This window comes from Corvus cornix, chromosome 28 (assembly GCF_000738735.6).
Source record: "Corvus cornix cornix isolate S_Up_H32 chromosome 28, ASM73873v5, whole genome shotgun sequence".
Classification (NCBI taxonomy): Eukaryota; Metazoa; Chordata; class Aves; order Passeriformes; family Corvidae; genus Corvus; species Corvus cornix.
Window position 1 is genome coordinate 3,281,460 of NC_046356.1, and position 15,143 is coordinate 3,296,602.

General features: G+C 54.5%; 1 protein-coding gene across 2 annotated transcripts; it reads left to right on the forward strand.

Moving 5' to 3' along the window:
- Nucleotides 1–4,861, forward strand: FAM174C (family with sequence similarity 174 member C). Of its 2 annotated transcripts, none has more exons than XM_039566325.1 (3): nucleotides 1–304; nucleotides 928–1,089; nucleotides 1,746–4,861. In XM_039566325.1, exons 1-3 carry the CDS (start codon nucleotides 39–41, stop codon nucleotides 1,747–1,749), a joined length of 432 nt encoding a protein of 143 aa, XP_039422259.1. In that variant the 5' UTR covers nucleotides 1–38; the 3' UTR covers nucleotides 1,750–4,861. The 2 variants fall into 2 exon arrangements, with proteins under 2 accessions (XP_039422259.1, XP_039422260.1); XM_039566326.1 differs by having other exon boundaries at nucleotides 973–1,089.
- Nucleotides 4,862–15,143: the final 10,282 nt, after the last annotated feature.

Sequence of the window (15,143 nt, forward strand, 5' to 3'; positions counted from 1 at the left end):
TGCGGCCGCCGCTCCCGCTCCGCTGCCCCGGCCCGGCCATGCGGCGCCTTCTCCTCCTCCTCTTCCTCCTCGTCCCGCACCTCGGCCGCGCCGCCGCCCCCAGCGCGGGGAACAGCACGGAGCCGCCGCGGGCGGCCGCAGGGAACGAGACGCAGTCGGGGTCGGAGCACGAGTCCGGGCCGGAGCACGAGTCCGGGCCGAGGCTGTCGGTGGGGTTGGGGCTGCCGGTGCTGAGGCGGGCAGTTTATGTGCTGAGCGCTCTCTCGGCGCTGGCTGGGCTCTACTTCGTGCTGCGGGCGGTGCGGTGAGTGCGGGGGGGGATGGGTGCCCGACCGGGGCTGTGTCCGCGTTCCTGCTGGTCCCGCTCCTGGTTTTGTCCCAATCCTGATGGCCTCTGACCCGGGGTTGTGTCCCTGCTGGTCCCAGTCCCTGTTCCCTTTGTCCTGGGCTGTGTCCCAGCTTGTCTCGGTTCCAGAGGGGGATCTACCCCTCTTGTCCTGGTTCCCCCTGGTCTGGGATGTCACCCCGATTGTCTTGGTCCTGGACCCAGTCCCCCTTGCTTGGGGCAGTGTCCCTGCTTGTCCCGGTCCCTGCCCCCCATGGCCGTGCCCCTGCCAGTCCCGGTCCGTGTCTGGGTCCCCCCGAAGCTGGTCACGGTGTCCCCTGTCCCTTGTCTGCTCCAGTCCCGCTCCTAATCCCTGGGTTTGTGCCCATTTTCCCTGAATCCCCCTCCCCTCCCCTCCTCTCCTCTCTCCTCCTTCTGCCAGCCGGGGCTCTGCTTCCCCGCTCATCCTCTTGGCAGCGAGTGCAAAACGTTGCTGTAAATCCCCAGCACTGTTAATTACCCGAGGTAATTAGCGCTAAACCATCTCCGGTCCCGCTGCGGGGGGACAGCGGCTCACTCACTGTGCTCTCCCTGTCCCTTAGCCCCAGGTCCGAGGGCCCAAGAAACGAGCCCAAAACTCATTTCAGGTTGAAGAAGCCCCAGAGGAAGAAGTACGGGCTGCTCTCGAGCCACGATGAGAACATCGAGCTGGGGTCCCTGGACAGTGATGAGGACACCCTGTTTGAAACACGGAACCTGAGGCGGTGAGGGAGCATTTTGTGTGTTTTCTGTGTTGCTCTTTTCCTCACAAGAGGCTGAGGCTCCTTTCCCAAAGCCGTGGGAGCTCTGGCACAGCTCCTCCAACCAGATCTGCATAAATTAAAACGCCTGTGTGTGGTCTCTGTGTTGGCACACGGATTTGTCTCGCTTTTCCTCATTTTTTTGCCCGGGAAGGTCTCACTGACAGGGTTATGTGGATGCTGCTGTGAGGTCACAGGGCTGTTGGGAGAGGCAGCCCTTGTGCCCAGTCTGGGCCTCCCTATGTTAGACAGGAAAACAAAAATTCCTGTTTTTTTTTTTTTTTTTCCTTCAGTTCAGGAATTGTTTCCAACTCATATCACAGTTCAAACTCGCAGTCCCATCAGGACATCCATTCCTGCTTTCCCAGCAAAACTCCTGTTTTGGTTTGGTTTTTTTTTTTTTTCAGTTTGGGAATTGCTTCCAAGTCATATCGCAGTTCAAACTCCCAGTCTCACCGGGACATCCATTCCTGCTTTCCCAGTGTCATGTTTACATCCCACAAGTTCGATTTCTGGGGAGGTTGTTTTAAGCTGAGGAGGAATGTCACCTCAGTGAATGTCACCTCAGCTTCTTCCACCTGGGCTCCCCCTGATTTTGGGTGTCTCCTTTTTTTTTCCAGATGACCAGTGGCACCGGCTGCCCGGGCTGATGGAGGGTCCAATCCCAGTGGAATCTCCAGTGCTCAAGTTTCATATCTGCTTACAGTGACTCTTAATTAACAGTTCGAGCCCTTCCATGGCTGGGGCAGGGGAAAGGGGACCAAACTTGTTTTCTTCACGTGCATTCTTGGGGACATTTCTGGGGAAAGATGGGAGCTGTTCACTGCATGGGGAGAGGCTGAGGTAAGGGAGATGCTCCTGGATGATTTTCAGCACCTGAAATCCGAGCTCTGAGCTCCAGAGCTGCCCCTGTGCCTCATATCCCTCTCTCCTTGCCCTGGAAGCATCAGATTCCTTTTCCATGCTGATCCTCTTTCCTTCATGCAAGATCAGGTTGCTTCTTTGGGAAGTGTCTCTGTAATCAGCTCCTGGGAGGAGCTGGGAGAGCTCTTGGTGTCTGTTACACAAACAGGGGTGGGAGGGTGATAGTTCAGACAGAACAGCTTTGGGAATGAGTTAAACGAGTTAAATTTTGCAGGATTAGCAGTTACTGAGATAATCCTGGTCATTCATGGGTTTACTGATGTGTTTACAAATGAAAGGGGCCACAACCCAAAGGAATATTTCTCCAGAAGAGCCACCAAAAGGGGATGGGAGTGCCCGGACTCTGCCCAGCCCCACCCCTGTGACACCAGGGACACTGTGTGACATCTGCCAAGCTCTGGATTTGAGATACCTGAGGAAGAGCCAGGTGTGAGCCAGGGAGTGTCTTGGAGCAGCTGATGACTGGAAAAGGGGGACTCCAACCCCTCTTGACTGTGATTCAGGGCAGCCCTGGCTGTGAGTTATCTCCACTCAAGGACCCTGGAGTTTCAATCCCTTTGTTAAGTGGGTATTTGGGATCTGATTGTGTAGGACCAAAGGTGAATGTGTCAGGAGGTTGTTGCTGCGTGGATCTGCTGCTAAAACAGTGAAAACTGCTCGCCAAGTGCTCCTTTCCTTAGAAACTGGCAGCACATCCTTAAATCCCACTTCCCCCCAAGCTGGTAGTGCCTTTGTTTGGAGAACCCGAGGGATTTGCCCTGCGGGCAGGGAGGTCCCTGTGGCACCTTTAGGGTGAATATTTGGAATGTCCTTGGAATGTCTTTGGCTCCTTTCCTTTGGCTTGCAAATCCCCTGTGGATCAGGGGGCACACGTGGGAGAAGGGACAGGGATGTGCCGATCAGGGAGGGGCCGGGGGGAATGGCAGCTGCTCCGGGATCCCCGAGGCAGCAGAGGGAGTGCTGTGATCCTGGTGTGATCCTGGCTACGTTTGTCTTTTCGGGACCAGGTGAGGTTTCCTGGAGAAATCCCACCCCCGCGGCAGCTCCGTCTGCACGTGCACGAAGGATTTTACATATATAGATATATTTTTAATAACGCTGCCGTGTGCACACAGTGCTTGGATGTGCCCTGTTTTCCTGTCGTTTGGACCCTTTCACACCTGTTTTGGGGTGTTCTCTGCTTGTGTGGCTGCTGCAGTTGGGAGCAGGCAGAGGTTCCATGTGGGAATTGCTGGGATGGCTTTACCCGGCTGCAGCTTTCCTGGGGATGATCCGAGCTCTGTGATCCATGGTCAGGGATCTCTTGATCCTGCAGGGCTGCACGTGCTGGTAATTCCCTGGCTCTTCGATTCCCTCTGGAGAGTCGTTCCTTGTGCTGTTGAAGCCAGATGAGCCCGGCTGTCCCAATCCACTGCCATGCTCAGTGTTGGACCAACACATTCCTTGACCTTCCTTTACCTGGAGTGATGAACCTGAGCATTCCTTAGGCTCCCCTCTTGTTGGACAGGTGAGCTTTGGAATTCTCAAATTTCCTCACCTCGCAGGAGTGGAGGATTTGTTTATTGTTAAATGATTTGGATCAGAGGGAACCTCAAGCCTGATGTCCTGCCTTGAAAATAATTCTGCTGGAATTTGGTTTTGCTGGAACAGGTGTTTGTGTTTGAGCAGGGAAAGGTGTGGAGCAGATAATGAGGTGCCTGTGCTGTGCTCTGTAGGTACCAGGGAAGGAAATTGAAGTGCCAGCCTGGAATTTCTGTGCCACTTCCATGTTTTCAGAGTCCTGCCAGCCCCCTTTGAAGAGTGCAGGGTACAAAGGTGCTTGTGGGGCTGTCACTTGTTCTGGTCCTGTTTGGGCTGGGGACAGCTTGGAGCTGTAATCAGGGACCCTGTGAAAGCTGCTTCCACTTCCATTCTGCCCCTTGGCAGCAGTTGGCATCTGGATTTGCCCTTTGTGGGCCGTGACATTGCATCCCTGCTCTGCTCTGAGTCATTTTCTAAGAGGAGAAAACCAAGTCACAGACCTGAGACTCCTTGGGGTGCTCAGTACGATCCCATTTCTCCAGGAGGAACCAACTGGAGCTGTCACATCTGCAGTGTGATCAGTGCCAGGCCAGGGCAGGTTTTTTTGGGGTGGATCCTAAAAATAACAGCAGCTTTGAACACCTCACGTGACATTTCCACAAAGGAGCAGTTCAGGTGTTCATTCCATTACTCTTTCAGTTCCTCCACGTGTGTTTGATACCCTCATTTTAGGTCTCTTTGCACCAGTTGGATCTTCCAGTAGCTTTCCAGTTTTAGTTTTTCAGGCTAAACATGGGGATGCAACCAGACCTGCCTGTACCTGGCCCTGGGCAGGCTGAGGCCTCACCAGCCACTGCTGCACTTTTCTTTCTCCGGGATGAATCAGGGTGCTGGTGGCAGGCTCCGTGTGCCCGTTGGTCTGCAGGATTCCTGCTCATCCCAGCCAAAAGGAGCCGATGGACCACGACCTGTGACAGTCACCACCACCTGTGAGCGTCACGAGTGACTACAACAGTCTGCTCTGAATTAAGCCAAAGCCAAATTCCAAAGTTTACTTAATCCCTCTGTCATTTTGGAGATTTTATGGGATGCTCTGCTGCTGATACCGACCTGCCCAAACCGCCTGGGCCATCTGCAGGGTTAATGGGATCCATGGGAGCGGGGTGAGATCAGCTCTGCCATTGTGTTCTGTGCCTGGCATGGGATCTGCAGCACTGGGAGTGCTGGGAGAGGGGCCTGTGGTGGGAGCCCTGGAGTCAATAAACAGCACTTGGGCGCATTGTTGTCTGAACTCCTCAGGGAGCAGCTCGTGTTTCACCCTCCTGGAAATGCTGATTTATCTTTAAAAAGCCACCGGCCCTGTATTGATCCATGGTTCTCCTGTTGTTGCAGCATCCCCTCCCTTGTACCTGGGAACTGCTGGAATGAAGCATTCCAGCCCACCCATCCCTCCCTGCTGCGTGCAGGGGCTGCTGAGCCCATGGGATGAGGCTGCTGTGGTGGGTTCATGGATTTATGGAGTCCTTTGGGTTTTCCCCCTGCTCCCGCTCCCAGGACAGTGGCACTGTCCCTCCGTGTGCTCCCAGGGCTGCTGGTCACCTTGTGTCACATCTGGAAGTGTCCAAGGCCAGGTTGGACAGAGCTTGGAGCAGCCTGGTCTATGGAAGGTGTCCCTGCCCATGGCAGGGGGTGGAATGAGGTGAGCTTTAAGGTCCCTTTCAACCCAAACCATTCCATGACTCCATGATTCTCCAATCATCTCTGGGTTGGTTTCAGTTTTCTGAAGTCTCCTTTCTCCCTGGTCCCACATTAATCCCTTTTCTTGTACAGAAGACCAAATAAGGTCCCTGTGAGGACAGTTCCAGCCTCTCCACAGCAGCAGAGCCAAATTCCATTTGGCTTATTTGGGAGCGAGGAAGGAGAGGCTGTTCCCTGGATCATTGGATCATGAAATCTCCTGAGCTGGAAGGAACCCACAAGGATCATCGAATCCAACCCCTGGCCCTGCACAGACACCCCAACAGTCACATCCCTGTGGAGTGTTTTCCAAATGCTCCTGGAGCTCTGGCAGCCTTGGGGCCGGGACCACTCCCTGGGGAGCCTGGGCAGTGCCCAGCACCCTCTGGGAGAAGAAGCTTTTCCTGATCTCCACCCTAAACCTCCCCTGACACAGCTCCAGCCGTTCCCTCAGGTCCTGTCCCAGGTCCCAGAGAGCAGAGATCTGAGCTGCGCCTCTGGAGTCTCCCCTGAGTCTCCTCCAGGCTGAAATGGGAATGTCCCGGCTCCTCCCTGCAAGGAATTTGTTCCAGAACAAAACCAAGGGCGTTCCCCGACTCTCATATCTGCTTCTCATCCTTCTCATTCCGGTTGCGTGGATCAGTGGCACTGAGAAAACAGAAGCCGCGTTCCCCCTGTCCCCCTCTGCCACCCTGTCTGTGTCCCCTTGTCCTGGCTGCTCCCGTCCTGGAGCAGCCGAGGAGGGGAGAGAGTTTTGTTTACTCCACGATTTACCCTCGTTGTTGTTGGAGTTCTGGGGGGGCAGCGGGGTCGGGGCACACCAGGAGCTGGGGCGCAGGGGATCCCTGTAGGTGGCACTCACAGACCAGACTTGCGGCTGCCGGGGCACTGCCGGCACCTGGGGAAGCTGCAAATAAATCCTGGCGCAAATCTCCTTCCTCCAGCAGCTGTCTGGGATGAGCTGGAAGTGCCCTTTGGGGGCTGTGTCTCTCTTGGAGTCGGGGTGGGGGAGCAGCAGGTTTTGGGGCGGCTCCTGGGGAGCTGTTGGGCTGGGGAGGGTCTCTCTCAGGGAGTGTCTCTCTCAGGGAGTGTCTCTCTCAGGTCTTGCCCCGGCTCCACCTCAGCTGGATTTCACCTGGTCCTGTCAGTACTTGTTTGGGAAGGATTTTTATGATTCTGGGCCTGACGAGGTTTCGGGATGCCCTGGTTTGATGGAGTGAAGCTACCGGCTCCGGCACAGAGTGAACACCCAGCCCTGGCACAGCATCGCCCTGGGGGCACCCTGGCTTTCCTGGGCCAAATTAACTGCAGTGCTAATGAACTAACAGAGAGCACTCCCCGTGCAGCAGCACGGGCAGGACAGCATCACCCTGTCTGGTTAGATCAGATATGAGGGAAAATTCCTTCCCCAAAAGGAAGGGATCCAGCCTGGCACAGGCTGCCCAGGGCAGCGATGGAGTCACCATCCCCGGAAGCGTTCAAAAAAACCCCTGGATGTGGCACCTGGGGACATGGTTTGATGATGGCCTTGGCAGGGCTGGGGGAATGGTTGGACTTCGTGACCATGGGGGTCTTTTCCAACCTAAAACAATTCCATGATTCTGTGCTTTCACGCTCTGTCTGTGTGCAGTGCTGGGAGCTACCACAGGATGCGAACCAAGTGCTTGTTCCTTTTCAGGCTCAGGGGGCTGTTACCCCAATTAGCACTAATTGCCGTGGCCTGTGGTGCTGGACCAGCTGCAGCTGTGCTGTCCTTCCCCCATCCCTGTTCCCTGCTCTGTGCCATCCCCTCTTCCCGAGCTCTCACTGGGGACAGGCTCCGGCTGGTGCTGGCTGGGATTCCAGTCACAAACACAAGCTGGCGGCATGGATCTGCTCGGAATTTATTTTAAACTCGAGGTAAAGTGCTCTTGATGCTTTGGATGCAAATTTCCTTGCCTGGAATGGGAGCTGCGGGGCTGGTGGAGTGCCGGGGAGCTCTTTTGATTCCAGAGCCTGTTTGCTGCTGCAGCTCCTCGCGCTGTGCTCCGTGGAGTGCAAAATCACCTCTGCGGCACAGCCCGGGGAGGGAGCGCTGCCGACACACAGAGCTCTTTTCCTGCTCTCTGTCCCCTGGTTTTAATGAAGCTTGGTGTCTAAAGTTGAGGTTTTTTAGGGTTTTTTTTAGTGTTTTTGTGTGTGATAGCAGTCTGTGTGTGATTTTTCTGGTCACTCTATGGGAGAAGAGATGGTCCAAGTCCCTCCAGCCCCGCCAAGCAGGGAAAAGAGAAAAAAATAGAATGGGTAAAGGATGCTCCATTCATGGATTTCAGAGTTCTTTGTCACTGGATTCCTCCAGTATCAAATGAACCTTGGTTTTAATAGGTGGCATTAACCAAGACCAGCTTGAATGGGGTTTGGAACAACCTGGGATAGTGGAAGGTGTCCCTGCCCATGGCAGGGGGCGGAACTGAATGAGCTTTAAGGTCCTTCCAATCCAAACTATCCTGGGATTATCTCCATGGGTCACTAAGCCGGGGATTGTCCCTGTGAACGCACCGGGCTCTTGGTCCCATTGGATGGGTGAGGAGATGAGCATGGTCAGGAAAAAAATGCCATGGGTTTTGTCCCATTTATTGCTCATACACTCACTGGGTTACTCTGGGTGCTTTGGGGTGACTGTGGGTGGCTCTTGGAATTTCCCCATAAACGTTTTCAGCTGCACTCACAATTCTCCTGTGCCCGTGTCCCTCTGGGGCTCGTCACGGGCAGGGGCTGGGTGGTCTTCCTCACCTTCATTCCATGGACACTGGCACTCCAAAATGTGTCTCTGGGTTGGTGTGGAATCGGGTGGCACATGGGGAAGGAAGCTGGGAATGTTTGAACACCCGCTGCAGAGTGTGTGATGTCTCTTCTGTTCCACTCAACAAAGCGCCTCCACACGACGAGCAGATTCTCCTATATCAGAAATTACCTTTACTTAGTTGGCTTTTTGTCTAAATCCTCCTTCTGATCTTTATTTTTTTTTCCCTTCCATCATGGAAAGGTGAATGGAACTGGCACTTCAGCCACCAAAGCCTTTCCTTTAGAATCGCTGGTTGTTTTCTTGTTTTAAAAATTTTCCAAGGGGGCTTTGCAGGGGAGGAGGAAGGAGCGTCTGCTTTTCAAGTGACTCTGGGGAATAAAAGTATAAAGGACAGGAATGATCAGAACTGTGCTGGCAACGGAACAATATTTTATTTTTGAGTACCAGAGCTAATTGGAGAAGGAATTCACACGACAATTTTTGCAATCTAAGGATGAGTAAACATGAAAGGGGCTCTGTGCTCCTGAATGTGCAAATGCAGCGGGGGGGAAAGAGCCCAAAAATTAAATTGGAGACAATGTCTTGGATGTTACAATCCCACATTTGCTTCTCACGGTGCTGGATCAAAGTCACGAGCTGAAGCTCATGTCCAGGGATACCTCTTGGGGGGATGGAACTTCCATGCACCTGTGGGCTGGAATCGCCAGCGAAGGGGGATTTTAGGTCTGATTTGCTGGAAGCACTTCCATGGGCTGTGGGATCGATGTGGATCTGAACAGATCCTGCTTCAGCAGGCCTTGGAGAGCCCCTGCCCATGGAGAGGCATTTGCAGGCAATTACCACCTGTGTTAATTAAAGTGGCATGTGGGGAATGGGGGGTGATGTGTTAGAGCAGCTCACCAGGGATGGAACAAGATGATTGGGAGTTCCCTTCCCATCCAGACCATCGTGGGATTCTGTGGTCACCCTGTTCCCAGTCGTTGTGGTTCCTGGGTGTGAAGAGGTTTGTGATGTCACATCCAGTGCTGGGAAATGGAACTGAAACGGCCCTGAACTGATGTGTGGGCAACCCTCTCACCCCCCTCCCACTGGAAGCGTCTCCCAGTGCTGGTGATTCCCTCCTGCCATGCTGGAATCTCCAGGGATTGCTGTTGGCAGCACCTGGGCATCCTCAAAATGCTTCCATCCACCAGGTAACTGGAGCCTGGAAGTGGGGGTGTGGAGATTTGCGGGTTTGCAGCCAGAAGAGCCTGTTCTGGGGTCACTCTCAAGCAGAGCATCAGGAGGTTTGTCCTGCTCCGTGTAAGGTGAAGGCAGAAGGTTTCCCTGGAGAGGCTCCAGCCCCTCCATGGAGTGTTCACTCCGCCCCACTACGCTGCTGTTACGTTCTGGTGGTTAATTACTCTCGCTCTTTAAAATAATAAAACCTCATGTACTTTAAATAATCCCAATTATTTCATTGTTCAGCCTGAGCTGAGCCCAGCCACCCCCGCTCCTGCAGAAAGGCTGTTCCTGACAGGGAAAAACTGATGGGCATTAACGCCGTGAGCAACAGCTGAGGGGATTGAGGCTCTGGGGGGGTTGCTCCACCTGCAGCCCCCAGGTGCTTCTCCAGGACATCCCACGGATCACCAAGTCCAAATCCGGGTGATGTGTGGCAGGGCCTGTTGCAGTAGGACAAGGAGTGATGGTTTTAAACCAAAAAAGGCTGATTTAGACTGGATAAAAGGAAGAAATTCCTCCTTGGGAGGTGGTGAGGCCCTGGCACGGGTTGCCCAGAGAAGCTGTGGCTGCCCCATCCCTGGAAGTGTCCAAGGCCAGGTTGGATGGGGCTTGGAGCACCCTGGGATAGTGGAAGGTGTCCCTGCCCATGGCAGGGGGGTGGAACTGGATGATTTTTAAGGTCCCTTCCCACCCAAACCATTCCAGTGTTCCGTGACATCGCTGAAACCCAGGCTGGCAGCGCAGGGCTGGTCCGGCTCTGCTTCCAAGGCCACCCTGGAGGAGCAGCTCCTGATGGGATGTTCTCCTGGAGGGATGGCTGGGGAGCCTCATCTTACAAAGGGGACCCTCAAAGCAGCCGAGCAGGATCGTGGCAGTGCTTCCATCTCTGTGTGCGCCGGAGGCACAGCGGGACCTTGGGCGCGGTGGCTCAGACTCACTCGTGCCGGGGTATATTGGTGTATTTTGATCCTTTTTCTTGCCAGTGTTATTTTAATCTGCTTTTCTCTCACATCAAACTCCTCTTTCTGCAGAATACAGAGAGGCATCGGGTTTGTGCCCTTTGTGATTGGTAGCAAAGGGCTGCGGTAGCGCGTTTTTGCTTTAGAACTGGAGGTTTTATCCCTGTGATAACTTTAGCTTCGCCACAGTCGTCATTTGGGCTTCTCAACTGGCTCGGATGAGTGCAGGAAAAATGCTTCCCACATTTATTAGAGGAAGAGAGGGCTGGGCGTTCTTAGGAAGGTTCCCACTCCCGTCACCCAGGAGTTACCTGGTGGCTCAGGTGGGTTTGGAAAGCAGCTGAGTTCAAACCAAAATCACCTTCTCCCTCCATCTGAAGTGGGATGCGGCTTTATCAGACTTCACATCAAGGTGTTGGTTGGCACCACTGCCAGAGTGGATGATTGCCAGGAGGAGAAGTCCCCAGGAGCAGCCTGGTTTCCTGGGAGCTGCACAGTCAGAGGGAGCCCTTTCCCTCCAAAGCCTGTGTTTCCCACCTAGAAAATAACATGTAGGGAATGGTTTTTTCAAATGAAGGAAGGATTAAGGCACAGCAAGAGCTGATTTGCCAAAGGGCACCCGGGGAAGCGGTGATGGATCAGAGATGGAAGTGGAATCCTCAGCTCAGCCCGCGCCTGCCCCACCACCCTTTTCCTTTCCTGCTCCCTGGCTGCCCAGGTCTTGTGGGATAACCAGGACTTGGATTTCCATCCTCTTAAAAGAGGCAATTTAAGGAGCTTTCCAGGGGAGCAGAGCTGCAGGTCACCTCCTCGCAGCTGAAGATGTTTTTCTCCCCCTTTCTCCATCCTCGTGCTCCTTCAGAGCCTCTTTGCTCTCCTCCTTTCCCACCGCTCAGAGCCATTCTCCCAGCTTCAAAAGGTTTCCTAATTACCCTAATGAGGTCAGGAGAGACCAAACGCTTCTGTGACTTAAAGCAGGGGTGGGAAGGGGTTGAGAGGGGGGAAATATCCCGACTGGTGCCTGAACAAGGTGTCGCGGGAAGGCGGCGTCTCCCCCTCCGCACGTCCCCCCCACCTTCCCATCTCCAGCAGATTAAAAAAAAAAGGGAAATGTGGACAGAAGGTCTCAAATGTATCAAACAGCTTTTAAAAAGAAATTCCTTTTGCCTGTCAAAAGAACAAACAGATACACCAAAAACTGTCAGAATTAGTGTTGGAGTAATTGCAGCAGCTCTCCAAGGTTAATGCTCCATTAACGAGCAGCTCTCACGCAGCTAAAAGCCAGGACGAGACAGGTTGTCAAAGGCTTCCAGGAGATTAAAGCGCCGCATTCCCAGCCAAACTCTCCCGTGGATGTTGTTTGGGAGGGAGGGAAGGGGGATGTTTGTGGGGTGGAAGCATCACCAGCCCTGGCGTTGGCGGAGAAGCGCCACCCGGAGCCCAGGGATGGTTTCCAGGCCTTGGCGAGGTCGCTGCCCCCGGGGCCTCACTCGGTTTTAAACACTCCAGGAATTTTTCAGCACCTTCAGGCCGAGGTTTAAGCATGTCCTGAGGGCAGCCCCGGGTCTGTGGGATCTGTTCTTGCCACTGAGAGGAGTGGGGCCAAGGGGAGTGGGATGCTGGAGGCTGTGACACCTCAGGAATTAATCCTGCCTGGGTTTCAGCCAGCCCAGGCAATTCCTTGTGAGCCCAGCATAATTTGGAATGAGTTTGGGGCCTGATTTCATCTTCAGGCCAGTGAAAGGCTCATTTAAATAGAACTGACCTTGATTGTTCTTTTGTAGAAGAAAAGAAAACCATTCCAAACTTCCAGGGGTGTGTGATCCAGCAGCGACAGACCTGGCGGCAGCTTTGGGATCACCTTCCCAGGTGGATCTGGGTGTTCAGCACCTTCCAGCAGAGCGGTGACTGCTCCTGGTGGATGTGGCTCTGAGCTCAGGGTTTTATAAAGCAGAGCTCGGCCCAGGAGCATCGTGCCCTGCCAAGGTGGGATTTTGGGATTGTCCTATGCAGAGCCTGAAGCTGGACTTGATGATTCTTGTGGATCCCTTCCAACTCAGGATATTCCATGATCCTGAGATTCTAAGGTACATTTTGAGTGGGAAGAGGCAATTACATCCCACAGCCTTGGAAATGTGGTGCTGAGGGCCACACTCAGCTATTTCCATCCCAACTTCCCTGTGTGTGAACAAATTGCCCCTCAAAAGGTGCCAGTGGCCTCCTGCTGCTCCTCGTGATCCTGTGTCCTCTGTCCGGGCTGTGGCTGGCCACACCTCACTGTGGGGGTGTCTTGGAGATTCCTGCCAGGCCCAGGGCTTTGTTCCACTCCATGGGGATGTGGGAGCCACTCCCACGCCCCAGTGCAGCAGCCTCAGCCAAGAAGGCTGGGGAGGGAATGGAAAAGGAGAGGAAAATAACCCAAGTGGTGAGGCCGAGCCTTGTGAAGGGGCTGGTGGAGAGCACGGAGGTCCCACAGTGCCAGACCCATCTGGGGTGACCCAGGGAGCAGGGACACAACATCCCCTCGGGCCCCTGGAAGCAGCTGCACCCCCGTAATGTGGGGCTGGGGACCCTGGGATCTGGCTCTGGCACGGTGGGATCTGCAGGATAGTGGGCCAGTTTTGGGTCGTGAATGGCTGGGAGTTGACTCAAGGGAGGTGTGAGAGGTCTCTTGGAAGGAGCAGCCACGGGCAGGGGAGACGAACAATGCCATAATTAGGGAATTAAACCTTTCCTGTGCTTCTCTTTCCCCACCCCGATACAATTTGTAATGATCAGACCTGGGGTGCAGCAGGACCAGGCGGGGTGAGTCGTCTGTACAAGAGCAAAACAAGCTCCTGCCCAGCCCCTGCCTCTTCATTAAGTCGATTTGCATTCCTAATCTCCATTTGCCGTTATTATTTTCCCCCTTGTGCCGAGTGCGGGAGATTTGCATAAAGTTCCTTTTTTCTTGTTTTTATTCACGCTCAAGGTCAGAGACTCGGTGAGACACTGACGAAAACAATCCCCTCCTCACCCTCCTTTAATTCTTTGCAGAAACATGTCCTGGGGATTTTAACGTAACAATTGCTGGGGAAGGAGGGGGGGACCCTGCACGGAGCCCTTGGAGGGGGGGACCTGAACAGAGCCCTTGGAGGGAGGAGACCCTAACAGAGCCCTTTCAGTGCTGGAAACTAGCTGCCCAAAGGAGAGATGCAAATCCGTGACAAGAAAGGAAGGGGGAGATGGATCTGGGAGCGGCACCAGTCGTGCCTCGTCCTGCTGAAATGGGAGAGCTGCTCCAGCTCTCTTGGAGCCGTGGCTGGAGCAGAGCCTGTGCCGAACCTTCTCCAGGCACCAACCAGCACACCCAGGTCCTGTGCCTTGGCCAGGGCACACTCTCGGTTCCTCCCACTCCGTGTGTTCACAGGGAATGATGCTTGCCTGGGGCAGGTCTCCAGCTTATCTCCTTTCTTGTCTGGAATCCTTGGAGCTGGGGGATGCCCCGTTTGGGGATGCTTGGGACACCCTGGGCCCTCACAGTAGTGGGGGTAGGAGCTCTGGGATTGATTTCTGATCTTGGGAAGGGACGGAGGTCTCTCAGAGGGAGCCCCAAATCCTCTTGTTCCTGCTGTGATGCTTCACGATGTTCCTCACCCTTCCCAGAGGGAGCAGGGCTGGGTGATGGGACACAGGCACCGCTCCCAGATCCAGGTGTTGGGACAAGGGCAGCATCCCCTCCCAGGGAATCCAGTTTCCCCGTGGCTGGGAGGTTAAAGGAAGAGGGAAAAACTCTCAGCCAGCTGAGAGTGTGGAGCAGCCCTTCCCCTCCATGGAACAGACAGGTTTCTGATTTCCAGATTTTTCCTGATTTTCCCAGCTCTGGCTCTGCATTCAGAGCTTGGGATGGGGCGCAGAGGATACCTGAGCTTTGTCTGTACCCATTGGGTTCTGAACCCCTTAAAAGGGGGAAAATTCCTTTTTAGCCCCGTGATGTTTGCGGGTTTCTGCTGGATTTGGGAAGGAGGGAGTGAGGAATTAGTTCCTTTTCATGTGCTCGAGCTGTGACAGTTTTAATGTGTCCAAACCATGTGAATCCCGGGGTTTGGGCATGTCTGAGGTATCCTGGGGGGCTGGTGAGTGACTGGATGGTGGCAGATGGTGGCTTGTGGGGGTGGTGGCCCAGCTGCTCCCAAGTGACCTGGAATGGGAATGGGGAGGGATTGACTTCAGGAGCAGTGGAATGTTGGATGGCCAGGCTGACGACGGGGCTGGCAAGAGCCGGGAGATGGGTTTTGTCTGGTGCTGCGAGCACAGAAATATGTCTTATTTCCCAGAACTGGGAGGTGCTTTTTTTGCCGAGGATGTTCCAGGGCTCTCAGCTCCTGTGATGTGTTTTCCTGCCCCTTTAATGCTTCACTAAACAGTTTGAGCTGCCGCCTCTTAATGCCCCAGCAAAGCACAGAACGCTCCCGAGCGGAAAGAGCAGCGAGGAAGGAGGGTGATGGAAAAGAGAAGAAAAGAGGCTGCAAGGAGAGACAAAACCAGGGAGAAGTCACCTTTTCCCTTTCACTTTCCTGGTTTTTGCTGTTGGGAAGGCAGCTGGATGCTGAGGGTCCCCCCAGCTCCTGCTGCTCCTCCAGGCAAGAGCTGGGCTTTGCCCATCCTCTCCCTGCCCTTCCTGGGCTCTGTCCCGCACCAGTGGGCACCTGGGGGGGGATGAAGGTGATCCCTGGGCCACTGGAGGGGACACTGAGGGGCAGATACTTGGAGCCTGTCAGGATTCTCCTGACCTCTGGCTCAGTCCCTGGTGAGCACGGTGGGGCCAACATCAACCGGATTGGTGCCCTGCAGCCCACGCTGGTGATCCCAGCCCGCTGCCCTCGCCG